At 36.3% G+C, this 23,878-nt stretch overlaps 1 protein-coding gene across 2 annotated transcripts in view; it reads right to left on the bottom strand.

Annotated features, from left to right (window-relative positions):
• LOC120414967 (titin-like) overlaps positions 1-23,878 on the bottom strand; it is a 297,990-nt gene that overhangs the window by 6,957 nt on the left and 267,155 nt on the right. Inside the window, exons 8-13 of one of the 2 annotated variants that reach the window (XM_039576309.2) lie at positions 9,813-10,019; positions 9,254-9,748; positions 4,295-5,131; positions 2,772-4,198; positions 2,544-2,706; positions 2,311-2,479 (exon numbers count right to left, since the gene is read on the bottom strand). In XM_039576309.2, coding sequence (XP_039432243.1) covers positions 2,311-2,479; positions 2,544-2,706; positions 2,772-4,198; positions 4,295-5,131; positions 9,254-9,748; positions 9,813-10,019 — 3,298 coding nt within the window. Of the gene's footprint in view, positions 1-2,310; positions 2,480-2,543; positions 2,707-2,771; positions 5,132-9,253; positions 9,749-9,812; positions 10,020-23,878 lie in introns of both variants that reach the window. The other variant, XM_039576302.2, reaches the window with a different exon arrangement.

The raw sequence follows: 23,878 nt of genomic DNA, 5'->3' as shown, positions 1-23,878 counted from the left end.
TTTTTTACCGGGTATCATATTTTTTCAGTGTAGTCCTTGTCCATACCTACAACTTTGTCCAAGACACCAAATCGATCAAAAAAATTTCATACATCATTTTTGTATGGACAGCTGCCAAATTTGCATGGAAAATTATATGGACAAACTATTGATGGAAAATGGCTGCTTTGGGCATATCGAAGGCACCAACAAAGTTTCAGCCGGATTAAAAAATACAAAAAAAACGAATGACCGAATTCTCAGAGTATTGCTCAAATACCAGCAATTTCTGTCAGTGACCAATCCTCTTTTAATCATTGCTTAAACAGACTGCATTATCGGATTCTGTAAATAATTTTATACTAAAAACAGTAAGTTACAAGTGTTAAGTGTTGTTGAAACAGAATTCAAAAAATCAGATGACAAATTTTGATTTTGGCGGCAACAAAATTGATGTACTATGAAAAATCAATTTCCAATGATGATAAAACTAAATTCCATATACTTAACCTCAAATTTATATACATTTTAATAATATTTAGTTTACTTAGTTAAACAAATATTGAATTGTCAATTTTGCAAATGAAACATTAGGAGTAACCTTACTAATGGTTAAGGTTACACAGAAAAATTGATGGTAATATTCATCAGGAAATGGTGACAGATTTTGTGTCTAATCTAATCTAATCTAATCGAACACAAGCGCAGCCAGTCCGAAGAAAGCATCCTGGAAGAACTTGTGGTAAGATTACGCCTCAAGTCCTTTCTTGTCAATATTAATGATTACCCCGAAAATGTATAGCAAAAATTAAAGCGGCCAGGCCTACTGCGTTGCATTAACCGCAGAGACAGATTCTGTGAACAGATCACATTTCATAGAATCATCAGGGGAGGAAGGATGCGTGGACATACCGTACCAAACGCTCCGAAACAGTTGTGGTGTGGTGTGTAAGTGTAAATTTGGCAGATAATAATATTTAGGGGCATGGGGGGGGGAGGAGAGGGGGAGGAAATGTGGATAGGAGAAAAGGAAGGTAGGGATGGAATAATATGGATATGATCAATAGAATATTATATAAAATAAGGGAATAAAATCATCTATCAAATAATGATAGATAAAATGGATAGATCTCACCAAGTCAAGATTCAACAGCTCCAGGCAGCTGGCAACCGTTTCCGTATTTTTATATTCTCCGTCACCAACAGAAATGGTGACAGATTTTGTGTCAAAAAAAAGTGTAATATTACATTAGAAAATGATGAATTTTTATCAGTTTCTGGTGAATATTCATCAGTTCACATTTATACACATTTTCTAGGTAATATTACCCAAAAAAGAGGTAATACAGTAGTTGTTCGGTAACTAGGCTGCTTTTTAACTGGGCGCTTTTTAACTAGGCCGTAGTCCGAAAATGTTAAGTTTGCTTTTACGAATAATATCGTTGTCAGTGTTTTCACGAAAACATTTCTACAGTTTTTATTGGAAAGCCTTTTATTTGATAAATATGTTTAGTAAGGAATTTGAAAAGAACATTTCGATACCTCTGTGCTCTCTTATGCTAACTAGATAAGAAAACCAGCAAGCTTAGTACAAGAGAGCACAGATACATCGAATTATTGACAATCAAGATTGAACTGAGGAAAACCTGGAAAATTATGCAAGTTATCCCTTTAAAATCAAACTGACAGTTAAATAAAATTGTCTAATTAGCAAAAGCTTTGGCCCAATGAAAAAACAATGAAAATTTTAAAAAGTTGTAAAAATTCTGTACAAATCCGTATCAAGCGAAAAATTCCGTACAAAATTCCGGGCTGGTTAAAAATCCGCGAAGAGGGTCGAAAATCCGTACGGTAAGGAAAAAATCCGTACAGTTGGTAACCTTACTAATGGTCTTATTGTCATAATCAAAGTCAAAGTCCCCTCGGTTTTTTTTTTGATAATAAAAAATCAACGAAACTTTTTAATAACGTGCATGGACATTGAGTTTCCTACCCCAGCACATGGTCCAAAAATACAAATCTTGAGACAGTCTTACCGTTTGAATTATATGTTTTAATTAATATTGCTAAATTTTGATTAGAAATTTATATATTTTGACTCAACTGAGTATTGAGCCAAAATGTTCAAAAAAATGAAAAATCCTTAAAATCTGCCATTTTGACAATTTTTTTGAAATGTTCCTTACAAAAAGTTTCATAAAAAATACATAAACATATAACATATACTTTAAACTTTTTAAAAGGGGCATCCATAAACCACGTGGACTTTTTTTTTAAATATCTCTTAGAAATCATAAAATCACCGTTTATAGAATTCTTCAAAATCCTCACCTGCAGTACTCGCTGAACGTCAGCACGTAGCACTTGTCCTCGATGCAGGCGACGCTGTTGTGGTCCTTGTGGCGCGACGCAAACACCTCGTCCGGTCCGTCCACCGGCTGCCGACCCTGTTCGGTGTGCTCGGGCCGGTAGTACCACAGCAGGGACATCATCATTTCGCCTAAAAAATAAGATAACATTTCAGTTTGATCGTTGAACAACAGTTGATCGGGGGGTTTCTTTACCGTCTTCCGGATTCTCCCACAGGTGCGCCACCTTGGCCACGTACGGAAGCTCGGCTCGCTTGCTACCGGCCCGCAGTAGAACGCTATCCCGCGGCCGGATGATGTCGCCCTCGGAGTGGCGCATTGCCGGGTAGCAGGTTCGCGTGACCGGTGGGTCGTCGCTCTGTTTAGACGAATTAAGGTATGATTAGAAATTTTGAAGGTGAGCAAGTATGAGGTTGAACTTACGTTCAGGAACACCTTTCCCTGGAAGGGCTGCCCCTCCCACGTCCATCCGTTGCTCCAGCGCGGCACGCTGTTGCTCTTCCTTGGCACGATGATCTCCTCGACCTCGGGGACGCGCGTCGGTCGGTGGCGCTTCTTGATGCTAAATTTGCGCGACTTTGACTTGGATCGCGATCGGGACGTTCGGCTCTTGAGGCCTCCACTCTTTTTGGCGAATCTCCTAGCTAGCATGATCTCCTCCTCCTCGTCGTCTTCGTCGTCTTCTTCGAAGACGGCGACCTCCGTTGGCAGTGGAAGGCGATCTTCCACTTGGGTAGACAACTCCGCGTTCGTCACGCAGGTCGTCGTTGGTTCCACGGTCAGCGGATCTTCCTCCAGCAGCGGGTCCGTGCCGGCGGCATTCTTGTTCTCAACGGCACTGTTGTTATTGTTGTTGTGCCGGTTGATCATGGTGTTGGTGTCCACGCTCATCATGTCGTCGTCCACCAGCATCGTGGCCGCGTCGTCAAAGTCCGTTTCGCGATCGTCTACCGCCGCAGCGGTAGGTTCCACATCGATGGCACTCACATCCAGCGGAGGGTTCACTTCCGGCTGATCTTCCACCACCTCCGGTGGCAACGGCGTTGAGGTAGCTCGTTTCTTGCCGTTCTGCTTTGACGGCTTGGGCGCGGCCCGTTTCTTGGCTTTCTTAGCTGACTTGCCGTTTGGCGGCTCGGTCATGTCCAGTGGGTCATCGAGCTGCTGCTTGGCCTTCTTCGATGAGCCCCGATGCTGCTCGGACTGGGAACGACCTTCTTGCTGTTTAAGCCGCTTTACCGAGCGTGACTTGGCTTGCTCGGCGAACTCAGGCTCGGAGAAGTAACCCTTCGCCACCAGGTCGATCGTGAGATCGACGTTCGACATCGGGCGGGGAGGTTCCTCGCGGAGTTCCTGCACTTCAACAGGTTCCACAGGGGTTGGCTCAGGTTCCTTCACCGCGATCGCTGCTTCCGGAACCGCAGGGTTCCTCGGCACGCACGATGGCCGCTTGACGAGTCGGCGCACTCGTTTCGACTTCAGCACGCTTCGGTTGAGCGTCTGAAGATGGCGCAGCTGTTCCGCCCCAAATACCCGCCGCGTTCGCTTGAGCAGCTTCCGCGGCTTGCCGGCCGTCCGTTTGGGCTTCCGACTGACCGGAGTCGACGTGACCACCACCTCGTCGTCGTCTTCCTCAAGTTCGTCATCGTCATCGCTGAGCACGGTGATGGTCGGTTCTTCGCCGGCTTCCGCCGTTGTTGCTTCACCGCCCTCGTCACCGCTCAGATTTGTACGTTTGATCAGATTCTTATAGCTATTGGGGGGTGACTTTTTCGGCGTTGACTTCTTGCACGCGACCAGCAGCGGTCTCCGCTTGACCGTGGACGCCGGAATTTCAGGTAGGATACTATCGACTAATTGTACTTTCTCGTTACTAATGCTACTTCTGTTGTTGTTGTTCTGGTTGTTACTGCTAACGCTACTAACGCTAAGGTTGTCTAGAGTCTTACCGGTTATCAGATTAGCTTCCGCGGTTAGAATATCGGATAGGATACGTTTGTCGTCGAGTTGGTGGTGCACCAGTTCCGAGACCAGTGCCTCCTTCTTGATGAGGGCCTCGTCCAGCAGCAGATCCGGCGTCATGGCCGGTCCGTTCTCCTCAAAGTCTTCCTTCTTGCAGCTCACCACCGTCATCGTGACCGGCTGGGGTTCCTGCTTGACCTCGGTGATCTCCTGCTTGACTACCAGCGGAAGCAGCTTGGGAATGTTTTTCGTGGTCTTGCTGTCGGCCGTGGGTTCCAGCGTCGGTGCCACCGGTTCCTGCTTGACCTCGACGACGCCCACCGGGATGTAGCTGCTGTGCAGGGGATGCGTTGGTGGAGGTGCCGACGGACGGTGCGGGTAGTGGTAGTGATAACTGTTATACTGGTGCAGGTCACTTTCGGGCTTAACCTTGGGACTGGTATTTGGTTCAGTAGTTGTTGGGGCAGTCGTCGTGACGGTCGCCACGGTGGTCGTGACCACCGGTTCGGAGCTCGCCACGATCGGACTGTGAATGTCCAGCGGCGGTGGCGACGAAGACGTGGACGAACCGGACGAAATCACGATCGGCTCGGTGCTGCAGGCCATCGTCGTACAGGTGGACGACGACGAAGGCGACATCTGGACGGCGGCCGTGCTAGAGTTGTTGGAGGAGGCCGACGCCGACGATGCGATATGATGGGGGATGGGGGTTGCAGTGGTGGTTACTGGGCCCTTACTGGCTTTGATACCAATAAGGGACCCAGCATTGACGTTTTTTGGACACGACTGCATCGGACAAGGACAGTTGGTCGTGTAGTGAGCATCTAGTATGGAAGAGAGGGCAAAATTGGGATTAAGATGCGGCTTTAATTAGGATTGAATGATGTGATAATGAATGAAATGAATGAAAAAATGGTCACACTCGAAACATGATAAAAAAAACAAATTTGAAAGGATTTTAAGGTTTGGATATTTTTTTGAATACACGGAGAGTTGTTAAAATCCCATGGTACGTTTTTGAAAAACGTGCCATGCAATTTGAACACTTTGTTCGTGGTTCTCGTTTTCATGAACGCATCATGTTCAAGATTTTGGGGACTTTTTTTTATCTCCTCGTAATTAACGTGACATTTGAAATGCTCTTTTTTGTATCAACAAAAATTGCACAACTATTGAAGGACTTCGCAAACCTTTGCAATTTTCTAGATGGACTTATGGGACCTCAAAACAGACGAAATGGAACAAACCCGGACAAAATCCGTTCAGCCAAGGCCGAGAAAATCGACTAAAAAAATCACGTCTACAAACACCCCACAGACAGTTTTAATAATTTAATAAATTAATCAATTAATAAATAAATGAATTGATAAATTAATAAATTAATAAATACATAAATTAATAAATTAATAAATTAATAAATTAATAAATTAATAAATTAATAAATTAATAAATTAATAAATTAATAAATTAATAAATTAATAAATTAATAAATTAATAAATTAATGAATTAATAAATTAATAAATTAATAAATAAATAAATTAATTAATTAATAAATTAATAAATAAATAAATTAATTAATTAATAAATTAATAAATTAATAAATTAATAAATTAATAAATTAATAAATTAATAAATTAATAAATTAATAAATTAATAAATTAATAAATTAATAAATTAATAAATTAATAAATTAATAAATTAATAAATTAATAAATTAATAAATTAATAAATTAATAAATTAATAAATTAATAAATTATTAAATTAATAAATTAATAAATTAATAAATTAATAAATTAATAAATTAATAAATTAATAAATTAATAAATTAATAAATTAATAAATTAATAAATTAATAAATTATTAAATTAATAAATAAATAAATTAATAAATTAATAAATAAATAAATTAATAAATTAATAAATTAATAAATTAATAAATTAATAAATTAATAAATTAATAAATTAATAAATTAATAAATTAATAATTTAATAAATTAATAAATTAATAAATTAATAAATTAATAAATAAATAAATTAATAAATTAATAAATTAATAAATTAATAAATTAATAAATTAATCAATTAATAAATTAATAAATTAATAAATCAATAATTTATTAATCAATTAATAAATTAATAAATTAATAAATAAATAAATTAATAAATTAATAAATTAATAAATTAATAAATTAATAAATTAATAAAATAATAAATTAATAAATTAATAAATTAATAAATTATTAAATTAATAAATTAATAAATTAATAAATTAATAAATTAATAAATTAATAAATTAATAAATTAATAAATTAATAAATTAATAAATTAATAAATTAATAAATTAATAAATTAATAAATTAATAAATTAATAAATTAATAAATTAATAAATTAATAAATTAATAAATTAATAAATTCATAAATTCATAAATTCATAAATTCATAAATTCATAAATTAATAAATTAATAAATTAATAAATTAATAAATTAATAAATTAATGAATTAATATTTTAATAAAATAATAAATTAATAAATTGATAAATTAAAAATTTATTAATGAATAAGTAATTCAGTAGGGTCCTAAAGCCCTATGTTGTTTTTATGTAATTCAGTAAAAAAACGATTATAAACCATTTCTCATCACATTTTTTTCATTTCAATGCAAAAAAATAAATTGACTAGACATCAAATTTTCGCTGCATCAACTATGGACCCCTTGGAACTAGCTGGGTGAGAAGTTAATTTTGAAAAAAATGATATCGTTGTGCACAATATTATCAGAAATTTAAGCTTAATTTAAGGACCCAGCTGTAAAAAAAATAATTCATGATACAATATATAAAAAAAATAAAATTATTTAATGAATTAAAAAAATAATAATAAAATTGATAAATTAAAATATAGTAAAGCTGTAAAATTGAAAAATTGTAAAATTGATAAATTGATAAATTGATAAATTGATAAATTGATAAATTGATAAATTGATAAATTGATGAATTGATTAATTGATGAATTGATGAATTGGTGAATTGATAAATTTATAAACTATAAAAAAATTATTAATTTTAAATTTGATAAATTTGAAAATTGATAATCTTAGAAATTGATAAATTTAAATATTGATAAATTGAAAAATTGATAAATTGAAATATTATTAATTGAAATGTTGAAAAATTGATAACATTTTAAATAAAAAATGGAAAAATAAAAAAAAATAAAAATGATTAATTGAAAAATTAAAAGATTTAAAAATTGATAAATGAACAATTTCAAAATTGATAAATGTAAATATTGATAAATTAAAAAATTGATAAATTTAAAAATTGATAATTGAAAAATCGATAAATTAAAAAATCGCTTAATTTAAAAATTGGTAAATTTAAAAATTGATACATTTGAAAATTGATAAATTTAAAAATTGATAAATTTAAAAATCGATTTTTTAAAAATTGATAAATTAAAAAAATATAAATTTAAAAATAGATGAATTAAAAAAAATATAAATTAAAAAAATGATAAATTAAAAAATTAAAAAAATTGAAAATTGATAAATATAAAAAGTTATAAATAAAAAAAATAATAATTTAAAAAATGATTAAATTAAAAATTGATAAATTTAAAAATTTATAAATTTGAAAATTGGTCAAATTAAATATTAACCCACCGGAGGTCGCGTACGTGTACTTTGTAGGGGAAAGTGGGGCAAGTGTAACAAGCTAAGCAAATGCTCGTTATAACCCATTAAAAACGTGAAAAATTTGTCGGATTTTTTTATAATCATCTTATTCCAGGTCTTGACTAAGACTTTGATAGAACAGGTTTTTAAAAAATCCAGTTTTTGACTGTAAAAAACTGATTTTAAAATTTTTGATTTTCCGTGCGTTCTACTCAACTAGTGGGGCAAGACGAACAACCCGTTGGGGCAAGAGGAACAATGCATGAAACAACATGCTAATTTGCTAACAATTGAACTGTTATCACTTAGATACATCAGATTACAATGTATTTGAAACGTTTCTTTCATTTTTAGATTAAAAAATAATATTTTACTAAAAATTTTATCGTTTTTACAAAAAAAAAAATATTACTGAGATGATAAATAGTAAATTTTCATGATATCACTATATTTTGTTTGGAATTTTTTTGTTAACAATTATTTATCAGTTTTTAAGTACTTTTAAGTATTTCTTTCCCAATAAAATATGTTGTTGCAGCAATTCGTATTTTTTTCCATACTAAAAATCTATATGGTACACTTGCCCCACCTGAACAAGATTTTTTCAAAGCTCTCAACAAAAATAACCAAAAGTTAAATCATACTTTGTAATAGGTGCAAGTCATTGGTAGGGACACTACGGTTCTAGGAAAAATTGCATTTTGAAAAAAATTGCCGTAAAACGAATCCTATGCCTTATTTTGTACTTTCCAAATATTATAAGAAAACAAAGGTTTTGAAAAAAACTTCATTAAATCTTATGCTCCGTGACGTTTACGTCGTTTTGGCGGTTATGTGGTAGTAGAACCAGCTAATTGCATTGCTAGCAACAATTCCTCATACTGGAAATTATCAAAATTGTAAAAATTACGGCCGTACGAGCGATTGTTCCTCTTGCCCCATATGGTCGTCTTGCCCCACCTTCCCCTACACAGTTTGTAAGGGCACTTGTAAGAAAGGCGAAGCACGCGACTTCCCGAAGGTTAATAAATTTAAAAATTGATACATTTTGAATTTTGAAATTGATTAATTGAAAAATTGATTTAGAATATTTTGAAATATTCATCTCACTTCTCCTTGAATGACTCAACCGTAAGATAAACTGTAACGACTTGGTCGACTAAAAATAACCAATCAGCATGCAGCTCCCGGAAATGATAACGGTCACACAGCACTCTCTCAACGCGGGTTTAGTGAAGTGAAGGGGGGGCGATTCCATACATTTGCTTACCCATGTACGCGTTACGCGAGTAGCATTGCCCACCGGGCCCGGGCCCCGGACTGCCGTACCCCGGGTACGGATACGGCTGCGGACCGGGGTAGTGCTCGAGGTGCTGCGGCGGCGGACCCTGGGGTGGCCCGGCCGGAACTAGCTGAGCGCCGGCGGGCGGCGGCACGGGTCCTCCGGCCGAGGGTGGCGGCGGCGGCTGCTCGTACATGTGCTCGCCGGCCACGGGCGCCGGGTAGTACCGTCGGCTGGGCGGGTAGTACTGGGCAAACTTTGGGTAGAAGTGGGCCGGCGGGTAGGCGGCGTGGGTGTAGTACATCTCCGGCGGGTACTGGCTGTAGGGCGGGGCCGCGTAGTAGTTGGGGGCCAGATGGGGCGGCGGACAGTGCATCTGCATGGGCCGCGGGTACAGGTTGGGCGGCCCGGACGGACCGTACCGGTAGGCGGCGGCGGCTGCGGCGGCCGCGGCCTGCTGTGACCGGGACGAGAGGTCACCCGCTGGAAAGGAGGGGGAGGAGGTTAGTTGGAGGTTTGGTTGAGTCGGTTCGTGGAGTAGACTTACCCGTTAGCAGGACATCGCTGTCGGTGCTGTCCGCCGTGGAGGAGGACGGCGGCTGGACCAGCGAGGACACCCCTGGGGAGTCCGATTCGGGTGGTTGCTTGGTGATGGTACTGCTGCTGCTGCTGCTGCCCGGACCGTGCTGGGATATCGGAATCGGCTGGGCCAGCAGGTGGGGCGATATCAACGGACCAGCCGGTTGATAGTAACCTGGAACGAAAAAGCAGAAAAAGGAACAAATTAGTGAAAGCTCATAATTTGACGCGCAAAGTACGTGTGAAACAATTTGCCACTAACAGCATTAAACGGCCAAGTTTAAATGGGTTTTTGAACTAGAAGTATTTGCGCTAGTTTCGCTTCGCCCTTTTTTCTCCCCATAGTTCACACCGTTGCGCCTCAACCGGAGTAGTTGGTCTTCTGGTCTGGCACCGTCCTTTCGTGGAAGGTGAACACAACATGTGCGCTATACAGTACTTGTTCTGTGAACCATTTTCAGGGCATTTAATAATTCAACTTTTGCTCTCTACTAACCGCTCGTTTCAAGCACTCTGACCGCAGAGGATCCGGTCTCCGGACCGGTGGTCATAGCGGTCCTCATTGCGAGAGTTCTCGTTGCAGATTTCATTTGCAGTGTCTTTCTTTTTGCAGTTTGTTCTGCTGTCTACCCGGCGTAGAGCAGTTTATTTATTAATTTTGAGCTCAGAGCTACTCAAAAGGACTTTAATCTTTTCGTTCGTCTTTCAAACTCACTATTTAAAGCATCCCGAGTGCAAACACAATCGCGCCGAGGTGGTGTGATTAGCCACTTGGAAACCGTGAAACGACCTCACTTCAAATGATACCTCAATCAACGCGGACGCGGGTCCATTAATAACCGACTCCGGTCTGCGCTGGTCAGCCCCCGAAATCATCACCCCGGTAATTTCGTCCGGGAACCGATCCAGCTCCGAACCGAGCAGCATTAAATGATTTATGATCAATCATGGGTTCATTTCCCTTCGCGAGACTTAACTGCCTCTCATCTTCATCATCATCCTGCTTTGATCTCTCCACTCCACGCTGCTGATCGTCGGAAACAACAATCAATCGGGCATGAAAATGATTCCCGCTCGATTAAATTTCGATACAATCTCATCAAATTATACACACACAGCCAGAGAGCGAGGTCCAAAGAAGCGAAGGGCTACTCAAATAAGAGCGCGTCGAAATTGAGGGTAAATAACACTGTTTTCCGCTCTTCTGGTCCTTCTTGCCGGTAATCTTCCCTTCAACGATGACCAAACAACCCGGCATGACTTAATTGAAAAATTATTACCACGTTCTGCGTGGAGATCAACCCGGCGTGCCGCAGGTATCCAAACTTCCGGCGCGCTAATAATGCCCTTCGTTCCCGGAGGGAACCTGCCGCAGAGATAAACACTCGCGTGGCCGTCACTTGTCCCGTTTGACGAGATCCAACCTTCCGGTCGAAGACTGTGATTAGTGACGACCCCGCCGGAAACTGCTGCTGTTTTTTATTCGCTGAATTGTGATCATATTTCTTGAAAGCTAAGAATTAACGCCGAAGCGATTGATTTTTGCAATGTCAACAAACAACCAAAGACGGCGCTGGTCGACGCGTCGCGTCGATCGTGCAATGCCAAACTGTCAAAAACAACACGCTAAATGAAGAACACCCTTTTCGCACTGGGTTTCAAACAAAGTACTCAAATGAGAGCGAGCGAGCCCTCAGGTTGAACACCTGCAGCAAGTTTGTTTACATTCCGCACGCACCGCACCGACATGGTGCGGTCAACACGTGTGGCGTTTTGTAGCGAAATTGTGTGAAACAACAATCTGCGCGTGAGTGTGTGTGTCGTAGAATGTGGAATGTACATTGTAGAAAGAGATACTTTCACACACATTTTTTCTCATCGTATTATTTTTCTGCGTGGGTTAAGAGGAAGATACACGATGCTGAGACGTTCTTTGTTGACAGAAATGGTATGAGTTCACCTTTCCTGGTTGGTTGAGAAGAAAAGTATGCGACTTTCGTCAGTTTTCTCGTTAAACGAAAAGTTGTGTCGTCATTGGTAAAAATGGACAAAAATGAAGGTTTTTTGTAGCATCTAACACAGATAAACATTCGTGAATCTCTTTCAAATTCCATGGAGAAAAAATTTAACCGTTTATTTCAAAGTTTATTTGGATAATTTGAAACTCACCACGGTAGCTATTAATTCACCACAGTTCTTTTACAAGCGTTTGACAGTTGCAAATAACTATTTGCTGACTCTAGTGAGAAGTGATTCATGTATTTCTGAAAATTTGGAAAAAGTAATTATTTTCAAAATTACTGTTTTATTTTTATTTATTTGTTCCACAATTTGGCACCCAAGAACCCACCTCAGAAAAGATTTCCGTCAAACTTTTCAGTCTTCCGGCCTTAAACTACTCCTAAAAGCTCATAAATAGTGACAAGTTTTCCTAGGCCCCACCCCTCTCCGTAACTTCCCGCACAGTCTGTTAAAATTTATTATCCCACAGGCAGGCCCGTATCCAGGATTCTTCAATGGGGGGTGTTTTCCCCCATAAGGCGTTAGGGGTGTATGTGTGTTATAGGAAGGGCGTATACAGTCAACAAATGCGTACCAAACAAAAACGTGAAATTTGCTTTATATATTGTAGCAGTAATGCTAAAAAAAATATCTAAACATCAATAAGTTCATGAAAATATTGTTATTCTTGCATATATTATTGATGTGATATATGTGATAGAAAATATTGAAATAACGTTATTGAATCCTTGATAGTTTAGATTGTTTTGTTTTCAATTAATTTTTTTCTCGTCAGTAATTTGTTGTGCCTCTTAATTTTTCGGGAAAATTTTAAAGGAGGGCATTTTTTTAATCTATACACAGCTTAAGCCAGATTGGTAACGAACTCGAGCATCTCAAGTCAAATCAATTCAAAATGGAAATTAACTCGTATTATCTATGCGTTTTGGTTTTCGCCGTTTTTTTATTTTTCAAACATATCAGCTTATAGTTTGTGTTTTAAGGAACAAGTATGCCCAAGACATCAGCGAGATTTGCTTTGGCACAAATAATAATCCCTTAGTTTGATTTTAGTTTGAAAAAAAATATAAGGCGATGTAGACGTATCTCTTCGATGTTTTCAGCAAAGTTGTTCTTTAAAACCCAAACTATAAGCTCATCAAGTTTTTGGGAAATCAAAATCAACAAAAAGTTTTCGTACCAAACTTACCAGATTTCTAGCTTTCTTTGAAAGAACACAAACATCAAAGCTGACGGATATTTTTTTTCTTGTCAAATGTAACATACCAACCAACAACTTTTTTTTCAATCCTCGGTCATATCACACAATAACATTTTTAAACATTTTCGAATCAATCTCATTTCAGAGAACAGTTTGTAGATAAAAAAGATAATATCGTCAAAAAAACATTGATTTGTCCGTACAAGTTTCCATAGAAGTTTGACAGCTGCCCATACAAATGCTTGCGAGGCGCCACTTGAAATTGACTTTTTCTGAACATGCCTAAAATTTAGTGGAGCTGTTTATCCTATCGAAACATGCAAAATCCCTTCGTTTTGGCACCGCCCCAAAGTTTTACGATTTTCATCTATTTTTTTTAAATTAGTTTTCAAATAGCCATGCCGTGGATACAAAAAGCAAAAATCGACTGCTTTTTTTTAAGAAACGCTGAATTATATGGCGTCATCAAATTGTTTATTCGAATCGAACTTTACTTGTTAGGGCAAGTTGAAATCTCTGGAGAATTTAAAATGTATAAGCTTAAAGTAGCAGAATTTACCTACATCCATCCTTGCATCATTTATTCTAATTGCTCAAAATGCTGCCATGTTTGATATTAATCAAAATGATGACGCTGAATTGAATCAGCGTCAAGTTTCTTTTAAAAATTGCAGTCGAATATTGCTCTATCATTTTTTCCAAAATATTTGACAATGTTTTTTTAATTGGCGAAAATCGTAAAACTTTGGGGCAGTGCCAAAAAATAGATTTTTTTTTCATGTTTCGAAATGATAAACAGTTTCGCCAAATTTCAGCAGGATCAGAAAAGTAGATTTCGAATTTGTACTTTTTTGTTTCCAGTTGGGGAGAAATGACCCTATATAAAAAAAACTTTGGCGTACATAGTTAAAGTTGGATTTGGATCTGGCTGATAACGATCTAAGTATTGTACTAACAAAATCCAGGAGGGGCCTATCCAGTTAGTCAAAGGCTTTAAAATAAAAATAGCTGGCCGATTTTAGTGCGATTTCGATTTTTCGAGATTTTAATGAGGCCTTATTAAGCTAAACTTCAGTTTCTTTTCAAGACGTCAATGATCATAGTATTTTTTTAAAATAATTCTTATGAAGGCGTATTAAGCGAGAGTTAAGTTTTTTTTAAGGCGTCAGCGATCAAAGCTTTTTGCCTTTCTTACAAAAGAAAGGTTTAAGGTTTGCTTTTGGAAAAACGCTTTTCTCAGAAATCTTAAAAAAATCGTGCACGGCGAGGGATCGTCTCAGAAAAAAAATCCTATGTCTAGTTTGAAGGTTAGGATGCGCTCTTTCGATTGAATTTTGGCCCGAAACCCGGAGCTCAAAGTCTGATTTTTGAGAGCTCTTTTTTTGAAATACATGAGCGATGTCTGTATCCGCTCTTAAAAATTTGTGTCTTCCATCACTGGAAAACCGCTCGTAAAACCCACTATTTTTATATTTCAGATTTGTAGCCGTGGGGTCGGAGACGAACATTTTATTTTTCGATTTACAATTTTCGACCAGTAAATGTGGTCAAAGCCATTTTTAGAGGTATTTTTTGGACTATTTTACAGATAACACTATACATTAAAAGAATTCAGTTTCAAACAAAAATCCATTCGAAAACATGCGCCATAAACTACTTAGGCCCAAAATTTGATGCTTTTCCAAAATGTATTTCCAGAGATATAGCCATATTTGTGTTTTTAGTCTTATTTTTACCCTATTTTTCCTATTACATTTTTGGTTTTATACGTAATCATAATCTGAACATCAAATTTGAAGTCCCAGCTCGTTCTCGCTCAAAAGATCGACAAGTCGTCAAGTCGAAGCATAAACGCCAGCACATTTACGCTTGCGCGTTTTACGCTGGGCGTGAAGGTGTTCTTTCTGGCTTCTCATAATAGATCGACAAAGTGCATACATATTTTTTTTAAGTTAATCATAGACTAAGATTAAAGACTGAGTAATCTATATTTTTGCCTTCCTCACCTTACTGAGGAAAGGCTATAAAATCACTCGAAAACTGAACTTCTCAATTAGACCTCCTAGACCCACCTTCATGTACACCTATCGACTCAGAATCAAATTCTGAGCAAATGTCTGTGTGTGTGGTGGGATGTTGATCAAAAAATTGTCACTCGATTATCTCAACATTGGCTTAACCGATTTTGTCCGTTTTGGCGTCATTCGATCCGTCTTGGGGTCCCATAAGTCGGTATTAAAAATTATGCAGTTTAGTTAAGTACTTCAAAAGTTATGCTAAAAAAACGATTTTAACAAAAGTCCGGAAGATTGTAAAAAGGGTGGTTTTTGTAAGAAAACCCGGCATGTTATACATTTTTAGAAAGGTATTTAAAAGACCTTTCCAACGCGTCCAAGACATTGAAGATCTGACAACCCTATCAAAAGTTATTACCACTTAAGTGTTATTTATGTACTTTTTGGAAGCCGGATCTCAGATATCATGATGAAAACGTTGTCCGGATCTATCATGCGACCTATCGTTGAACAGGTAATCAAAAGACCTTTCCAACGCGTCCAAAACATTGAAAATCTGACAACCCTATCAAAAGTTATAAGGACTTAAGTGATATTTATGCACTTTTTGGAGGGCGGTTCTCAGATATTTTGATGAAAACGATGTCCGGATCTATCATGCGACCTGTCGTTGGATAGGTAATCGAAAGACCTTTCCAATGCATTCAAAACATAAAAGATCTGCCAACCCTATCAAAAGTTATAAGCACTTAAGTGTTATTTATACACTTTTTGGAGGCCAGATCTCAGGTATTTTGATGAAAACGTTGTCCAAATATATCATGCGACCTATCTTTGGATAGATAATTAATAAGCCTTTCCAACGGGCACAAATTGAATTGGAGATTTGACTACGCTATCATAAGTTGTAAGCACATAAGTGCCCTGAAATAATAATGAGATGAATAATTAGTCAAATTGATAGAACACTTAAAGGTCCGCCCTATTTTGGATAGCATTACCTTTTAAATGTGAGGAAGGCACCAACCACCTAAGGGTGGATTAAGTAACGTTTTTTCTAATAATGTCAATCAAATAAGTTTTTCTTAATTAAATATAATTAGGACCCATAATGTACCTCTGAAAAAAAATGCATTCGAGGTTTAGTCTAAAAAGATTCGAAGCTTTAGGCCAAATTCTCACTGGGTGGTATCATTATGTTTCTGAAAACTTAATTGCACCAATATATTTTTCGGTGATATTAAATCGGGTTTTTTTATATTTTCTTGAGGGCGTATTTAGTGACAATTGAATTTTTTTTCCAAGCCGTTAGCGATCAAAGTTTTTTTTTAAATAATTTATTGAGGGCGTATTAAGTGGAAGTTTTTTTGCAAGACGTCAACGATCAAAGTTTTTTTCAATTTTTTTAATGAAGGCGTATTAAGCGAGAGTTTGGTATTTTTTAATGCGTCAGCGATCAAAGCTTTTTTTTATATTTTCTTGAGGGCGTATTTAGTGACAATTGATTTTTTTTTCAAGGTGTCAACGATCAAAGTTTTTTTTTTAATATTTTCTTGAGGGCGTATTTAGTGGAAGTTTTTTTGCAAGACGTCAACGATCAAAGTTTTTTTTTATAATTTCTTTAGGGCATATTCAGTGAAAGTTTTTTTTTCAAGGCGTCAACGATCAAAGTTTTTTTTTTAATTATTTTAATGAAGGCGTATTAAGCCAGAGTTTAGTTTTTTTAAGGCGTCAACGATCAAAGCTTTTTTTATATATTTTCTTGAGGGCTATTTAGTTACAGTTGATATTTTTTCAAGGCGTCAACGATCAAAGCTTTTTTTTCTAAATATTTTCTTGAGGGCGTATTTAGTGGAAGTTTTTTTGCAATACGTCAACGATCAAAGTTTTTTTTTATGTATTTTTTTGAGGGCGTATTTAATGGAAGTTTTTATGCAAGACGTCAACGATCAAAGTTTTTTTTTAATAATTTCTTGAGGACGTATTTAGTGAAAGTTTTTTTTCAAGGCTTCAACGATCAATGTTTTTTTTAATAATTTTTATGAAGGCGTATTATGCTAGAGTTTAGTTTTTTTTCAAGGCTTCAACGATCAATGTTTTTTTTAAAATAATTTTTATGAAGGCGTATTATGCTAGAGTTCAGTTTTTTTTTTCAAGGCGTCAGCGATCAAAGCTTTTTTTATATTTTCTTGAGGGCGTATTTAGTGAAAGTTGATTTTTTTTTCAAGCCGTCAACGATCAAAGTTTTTTTTTTATATTTTCTTGAGGGCGTATTTAGTGCAAGTTTTTTTTGCAAGGCGTCAACGATCAAAGTTTTTTTTTAATAATTTCTTGAGGGCGGGAAAGGGAAAAAAATTCAAGGCGTCAACGATCAAAGTTTTTTTTAATATTTTTTATGAAGGCGTATTAAGCGAGATTTTAGTTTTTTTTTCAAGGCGTCAGCGATCAAAGTTTTTTTTTTTAATTTTTTGGGGGCGTATTTAGTGACAGTTCAATTTTTTTTTCAAGCCGTCAGCGATCAAAGTTTTTTTTTTCTAAAATAATGTATTGAGGGCAAGGTTGAAATAAAATCTCTTCTAACGAATAAGATTACCTGAAGAAAGGCTCTCTGAGTATGCTTTGATCTCGTTTCTGCTGACTGTCACTTGATCGTTAAGTATGGCAGGGACGATTAAAAAAAATGATGATTGGGTTTAGTCGCCAACTTGCTGCGATCAAAATACAATCTTGCCCCTTTACCGCCAGCAGTCATGGGTTGTTACAATCATCGATCGTAAACTTGACGAATGACAGCTAGTCGTGGCAATTTGAGAATCAAGACTATTCTCAGCAGTCTTATTCGTTAGGTGTTACAGGCAGCGATTAATCGCTAATTTAATCATAGTCGTCGGATTTTCAACACTGATTGAGGGCGTATTTAGTGAAAAAACATTTTCAAGACGTCAACGATCAAAGTTTTTTTAAAATTATTTTAATAAAGCGTAGTAAGCCAGAGTTTAGTTTTTTTCAAGGCGTCAGCGATCAAAGCATTTTTATATATTTTCTCGAGGGCGTATTTAGTGACAGTTGAATTTTTTTCAAGCCGTCAACGATCAAAGTTTTTTTAAATAATTTCTTGAGGGCGTATTTAGTGAAAGTTTTTTTTTCAAGGCGTCAACGATCAAAGTTTTTTTAATTATTTTAATGAAGGCGTATTAAGCCAGAGTTTAGTTTTTTTCAAGGCGTCAACGATCAAAGTTTTTTAAATATTTTTTTGAGGGCGTATTTAGTGGAAGTTTTTATGCAAGACGTCAACGATCAAAGTTTTTTTTAAATAATTTCTTGAGGGCGTATTTAGTGAAAAAAATTTTCAAGGCGTCAACGATCAAAGTTTTTTTTTTAATAATTTTTATGAAGGCGTATTATGCAAGAGTTTAGTTTTTTTTCAAGGCGTCAGCGATCAAAGCTTTTTTTTATATTTTCTTGAGGGCGTATTTAGTGACAGTTGAATTTTTTGTCAAGCCGTCAACGATCAAAGTTTTTTTTTAATATTTTCTTGAGGGCGTATTTAGTGCACGTTCTTTTGCAAGGCGTCAACGATCAAAGTTTTTTTTCATAATTTCTTGAGGGCGTATTTAGTGAAAAAAAAAATTTTCAAGGCGTCAACGATCAAAGTTTTTTTAAAATTATTTTAATGAAGGCGTATTAAGCCAGAGTTTAGTTTTTTTTTTCAAGGCGTCAACGATCAAAGCTTTTTTATATATTTTCTTGAGGGCGTATTTAGTGACAGTTGAATTGTTTTCAAGGCGTCAACGATCAAAGTTTTTTAAATATTTTTTTTAAGGGCGTATTTAGTGGAAGTTTTATGCAAGACGTCAACGATCAAAGTTTTTTGTTAATAATTTCTTGAGGGCGTATTTAGTGAAAAAAAATTTCAAGGCGTCAACGATCAAAGTTTTTTTTAAAATAATTTTTATAAAGGCGTATTATGCAAGAGTTTAGTTTTTTTTTTCAAGGCGTCAGCGATCAAAGCTTTTTTTTATATTTTCTTGAGGGCGTATTTAGTGACAGTTGAATTTTTTGTCAAGCCGTCAACGATCAATGTTTTTTTTTTTTTAATATTTTCTTGAGGGCGTATTTAGTGCAAGTTTTTTTGCAAGGCGTCAACGATCAAAGTTTTTTTTTTATAATTTCTTGAGGGCGTATTTAGTGAAAAAAAATTTCAAGGCGTCAACGATCAAAGTTTTTTTTTAAATTATTTTAATGAAGGCGTATTAAGCGAGAGTTTAGTTTTTTTCAAGGCGTCAGCAATCAAAGCTTTTTTTTTATATTTTTTTGAGGGCGTATTTAGTGACAGTTGAATTTTTTTCAAGGCGTCAACGACCAAAGTTTTTTTTAATATTTTCTTGAGGACGTATTTAGTGCAAGTTTTTTTTACAAGACGTCAACGATCAAAGTTTTTTTAAATAATTTCTTGAGGGCGTATTTAGTGAAAGTTTTTTTTTCAAGGCGTCAGCGATCAATGTTTTTTTTTTTATTATTTGAATGAGCGTATTAAGCCAGAGTTTGGTTTTTTTCAAGCCGTCAACGATCAATGTTTTTTTTTAATATTTTCTTGAGGGCGTATTTAGTGATAGTTTTTTTTCAAGGCGTTAACAATCAAAGTTTTTTTAAATTATTTTATGTAGTTAAATACGCCTTTTGTTTCAAGGCGTCAACGTCAACGATACAAGTTTTTTCAAAATATATTCTTGAGGGCGTATTTAGTGCAAGTTGAGTTTTTTCAAGGGGTCAGCGATCAAAGTTTTTTTTTTAATTATTTTTATGAAGGCGTATTAAGCGAGACTTTAGTTTTTTTTTTAATTTTCTTGAGGGCGTATTTAATGAAAGTTGGGTATTTTGCAAATATTTTCATGAGAGCGTATTGAGTAAGCATATAGTTTTTCTCTTGGCGTCAACGAACATAGTTATTTTAAATATTTTTAGAAGGGCGTGTTTTGGGAAAGTGGAGTTTTTTTTAGCGTCAAATGTTTTTATGAGGGCGTATTTACTGAGAGTTGAATTTTCACTTGATGGCGTATCTAGTGAGAGTGAAGTGTTTCCCTGGGTGTCAAACTTTGATAGTCATAAAAAATGGCGGCCCTTCGGGCCGTGTCTTTTGTCGGGGCGTTAGGGGTGTAAGCCATTTTTTTTCCATGGGGGGTGTTGAACACCCATAACACCCCCCTTAGATACGGCCCTGCCCACAGGCTGTTTCCTGCGGGGGCCCAGCTTCTCTAATCGTGCTGATGCGGTTAAGGTTTATTGTGGCAAAACTTTTCCAGGGGCAAAGTCATTCCAGGAGATAAGCCGCTGGCAAAGTTTTGGTAGGACCCCTCCCCACCCCTGCTCGAAAAAAGCTCAAGCTTTTCATCTCTATCATCATCATCATCGCGTGGTTACCGCCATCCACTTTGACCTTTTTGTGTGCCAAAAATTTTCGGTGATCTCCTGAAAGTAGGCAACATCATCAGCGGTTGACATTCCCCCGTCTGCAAAGGCAGCACAGCACAAAACAGTGTTTATGATGAGAAACAGCGGGGGAGAGCGAGGCAAGATGAAGATCATAATCAGTGAATTAATTAATTTATCTTCTCGGGCTTAAAACAGGACACCGTATAGTCAGGTTTCCATCAAGGCGAAGTGGGAGGAAAAGGAGATTTTCCAGAAAGTTTTTCCACACCGAGGAAGTTTCCGAGTCCTGGGGGGGATTGGAGCTCGTAAGACGTCACTTGCCACACTTCCGGTGTGCGGGCCAAGTGCGAGGCCAAGGTGATTAAGGTGAATAAATTACATGCAATCTTGTCAACGTACAGGAGATGGCAAGCTTGGTCAAGTCAATCACGTTGTGTCATGGGATGAATTTAAGAAAATCTTCAAGAAGCCAGATTCAAATTTAATTTAAAAACAAAATGAATTTGACAAAACATCATCAATATCACAATAATATCAATTTTAATCGCTTTAATTTTCAAAGATAAAAAATGACGTTCTGGAAGTATGAATTGTATTTTTGATAATATAATAAATATAATATCATTAAACCTCTCTAATGTACATTTTTCTTTTCAAAAACTTGACTTCTCTGGACCATGGTTTTCTTCTTCATTTTACATTTAAGAGCGAGTCCACGAACGGGGCATACCCCTTTGTATGGGACGTCGTTTGGATCCACCAATCTGCCTGAAATTTTCAGGGGTTGTTTGTACATATGAAACTAGCATCTGGCCAAAATATGAGCACTCTAGGTCATCGGGAAGTGGGGCAAATCGGGACACAAAATTTGAAGGTTCAAAAACGTCAAAAACCTTAAAAAGGCTATAACTTAGGCAAAATTCAATTTAATTTCAAAATTCAAAATGCATCTGAAAGGGCTTTAAAAATGCAACAAAATGCAGGATAGAGCATCCCAATTGGTTAAATCTAAAGGAAGTTATTGGTATTTTAGTGAAAAAATAGCATAATTTTCAAACTCAGATAAAAAAGTGTTCCATCCAGATATCAACTCGGTTCGACCTGCAGCTTGTAGGGGACATCTGGAACTATAATCTGAGAATGAGAACGCTTTGGGTAAGGCAGTTTAACATATTAAATAGACACTTTTACTTTTAGTGAATTTTTTGGTTGTAAATTTTTGCTCGGGGGACACCTTAGATCAAATTTTCCGGTGATAATTTTATCATATTCGTGTTCCTGAGACAATTTCACAATAGAAACATGCATAAAAATGTTTATTTTCATCCATTTTAACCCTTTAAAAAATGAAAGCTAAAAAAAATCTTCGATTCACATTTATTGAAAATCAAGTTCGTTTCCAAGGATACTAGATGACACCAGAAAAAAAGCAGCTTCTAATTTTTTTTAACTTTCATTTTTTAAAGGGTTAAAATGGATGAAAATAAACATTGTTATGCATGTTCCTATTGTGAAATTGTCTCAGGAACACGAATATGATAAAAATATCACCGGAAAATTTGATCTAAGGTGTCCCCGAGCAAAAATTTACAACCAAAAAATTCACTAAAAGTAAAAGTGTCTATTTAATATGTTAAACTGCCTTACCCAAAGCGTTCTCATTCTCAGATGATAGTTCCAGATGTCCCCTACAAGCTGCTGGTCGAACCGAGTTGATATCTGGATGGAACACTTTTTTATTTGAGTTTGAAAATTGTGCTATTTTTTCACTAAAATGCCAATACCTCCCTTTAGATTTAACCAATTGGGATGCTCTATCCTGCATTTTGTTGCATTTTTAAAGCCCTTTCAGATGCATTTTGAATTTTGAAATTAAATTGAATTTAACCTAAGTTATAGCCTTTTTAAGATTTTTGACGTTTTTGAACTTTCAAAATTTGTGTCCCGATTTGCCCCACTTCCCGATGACCTAGAGTGCTCATATTTTGGCCAGATGCTAGTTTCATATGTACAAACAACCCCTGAAAATTTCAGGCAGATTGCTGAGGTCGATGCGAGATGGGTATGCTTTGCTCGTGGACTCGCTCTTAACAACCTCCTTATCTTTTGTCAGTTTTGTGTTATAAGATTGTGACCTATTGATTTTTTTTTGTCTACAAAATATTTTGCTAACTTTTGCTAATTTGACACAGATAAACAGACGAAAATTTAAATTAATAATCCATTGATCACTTCTCACTAGATCTAGTTGTGAACGTACGTATCATTCGAAGTGTTTACAGTTTCATGCAACTGTCAAATGCGTGTAAAAAAGCTGTGGTGAAATTAGAATTGCTGTGGTGAGTTTCCGATCATTCAAATTGAAAGTTAAATTGGGGATTGGCGTAATTCCAAAGAGGTTTTTGTCAGAACAAAAATAATATTTACAATAAATGAGAGCCAATGTGGCATTATGTACCATTAAAATTGTTAGAAATTAGATATCAAAATTAAAAATTAAAAAAATTGCACAAAAAAACAACTTTTTTCTAATTTTTTCAACAAATGATGTCGAAAACGATCCATTTGTGAAATTTTTTGACAACTCCAAATTCTCTACAACTTTTGCCGAAGACACCAAGTCGATTAGTAAATCCAATCTGCAGGTATATTTTTTCAGAATTTTTATAGCTGAGTTAATGCGAGTTGACAAAGTTGTGATTAGATATTTTCAGAATAAATAGGGGAAATATACCCTTTCTAGTCAAACACCTATCTTCGTCATATGAAGAGTTTGATGCTCGATTAAAGCTTCAAAAATACTATTTGGGCTATAAACTTACCAGCAACAGCACCGCCTCAAGTAAGCACGCAAATGTATGCCACTTACTGGCCAAAAAGATCAAATTTAATGCACTTTTGATCATAATTTCTATTTTGCGAGACCATTTCTCATCATTTTGGTGGCACACACATCCACACGCAAGATGAGAGCTTAACTGCTTAACGAAAGTCGCCATCAATATCTTTTCACTTGCGCTAACGTTTTCAAAGCGCTTAAGATATGAAATTGCTTCCAACTACCGGCAACATGTTCTTTTGCACATTAGTTAGTCACTCACTTGAAAAATAATCCCGAAGCATGTAAATAATTAGCAAGCGCCATCAAAAAAACAAACGCGCCAAGTCTTTTGACGTTTGAATTTTGACGACCCATTCCAATCGAAGGCTGAAGAAAACCGAGCGAGAAGCGAAAGCAAATAAAGAACAAAGGGTGGCCACCAACACCACCAGCAGCGCCTGTTGGAGTGAGCCAGTGATGCCAGGAAATTTTCTCTATAAATGCAACTTTTCGTGAGTGTTCGCTTAAAATTTCATCAATTT

The sequence above is a fragment of the Culex pipiens genome, chromosome 3 (genome assembly GCF_016801865.2).
Source record: "Culex pipiens pallens isolate TS chromosome 3, TS_CPP_V2, whole genome shotgun sequence".
NCBI lineage: Eukaryota > Metazoa > Arthropoda > Insecta > Diptera > Culicidae > Culex > Culex pipiens.
Note: the sequence above shows the minus strand (reverse complement) of the source record. Positions and strands in the feature narration are given on the sequence as shown.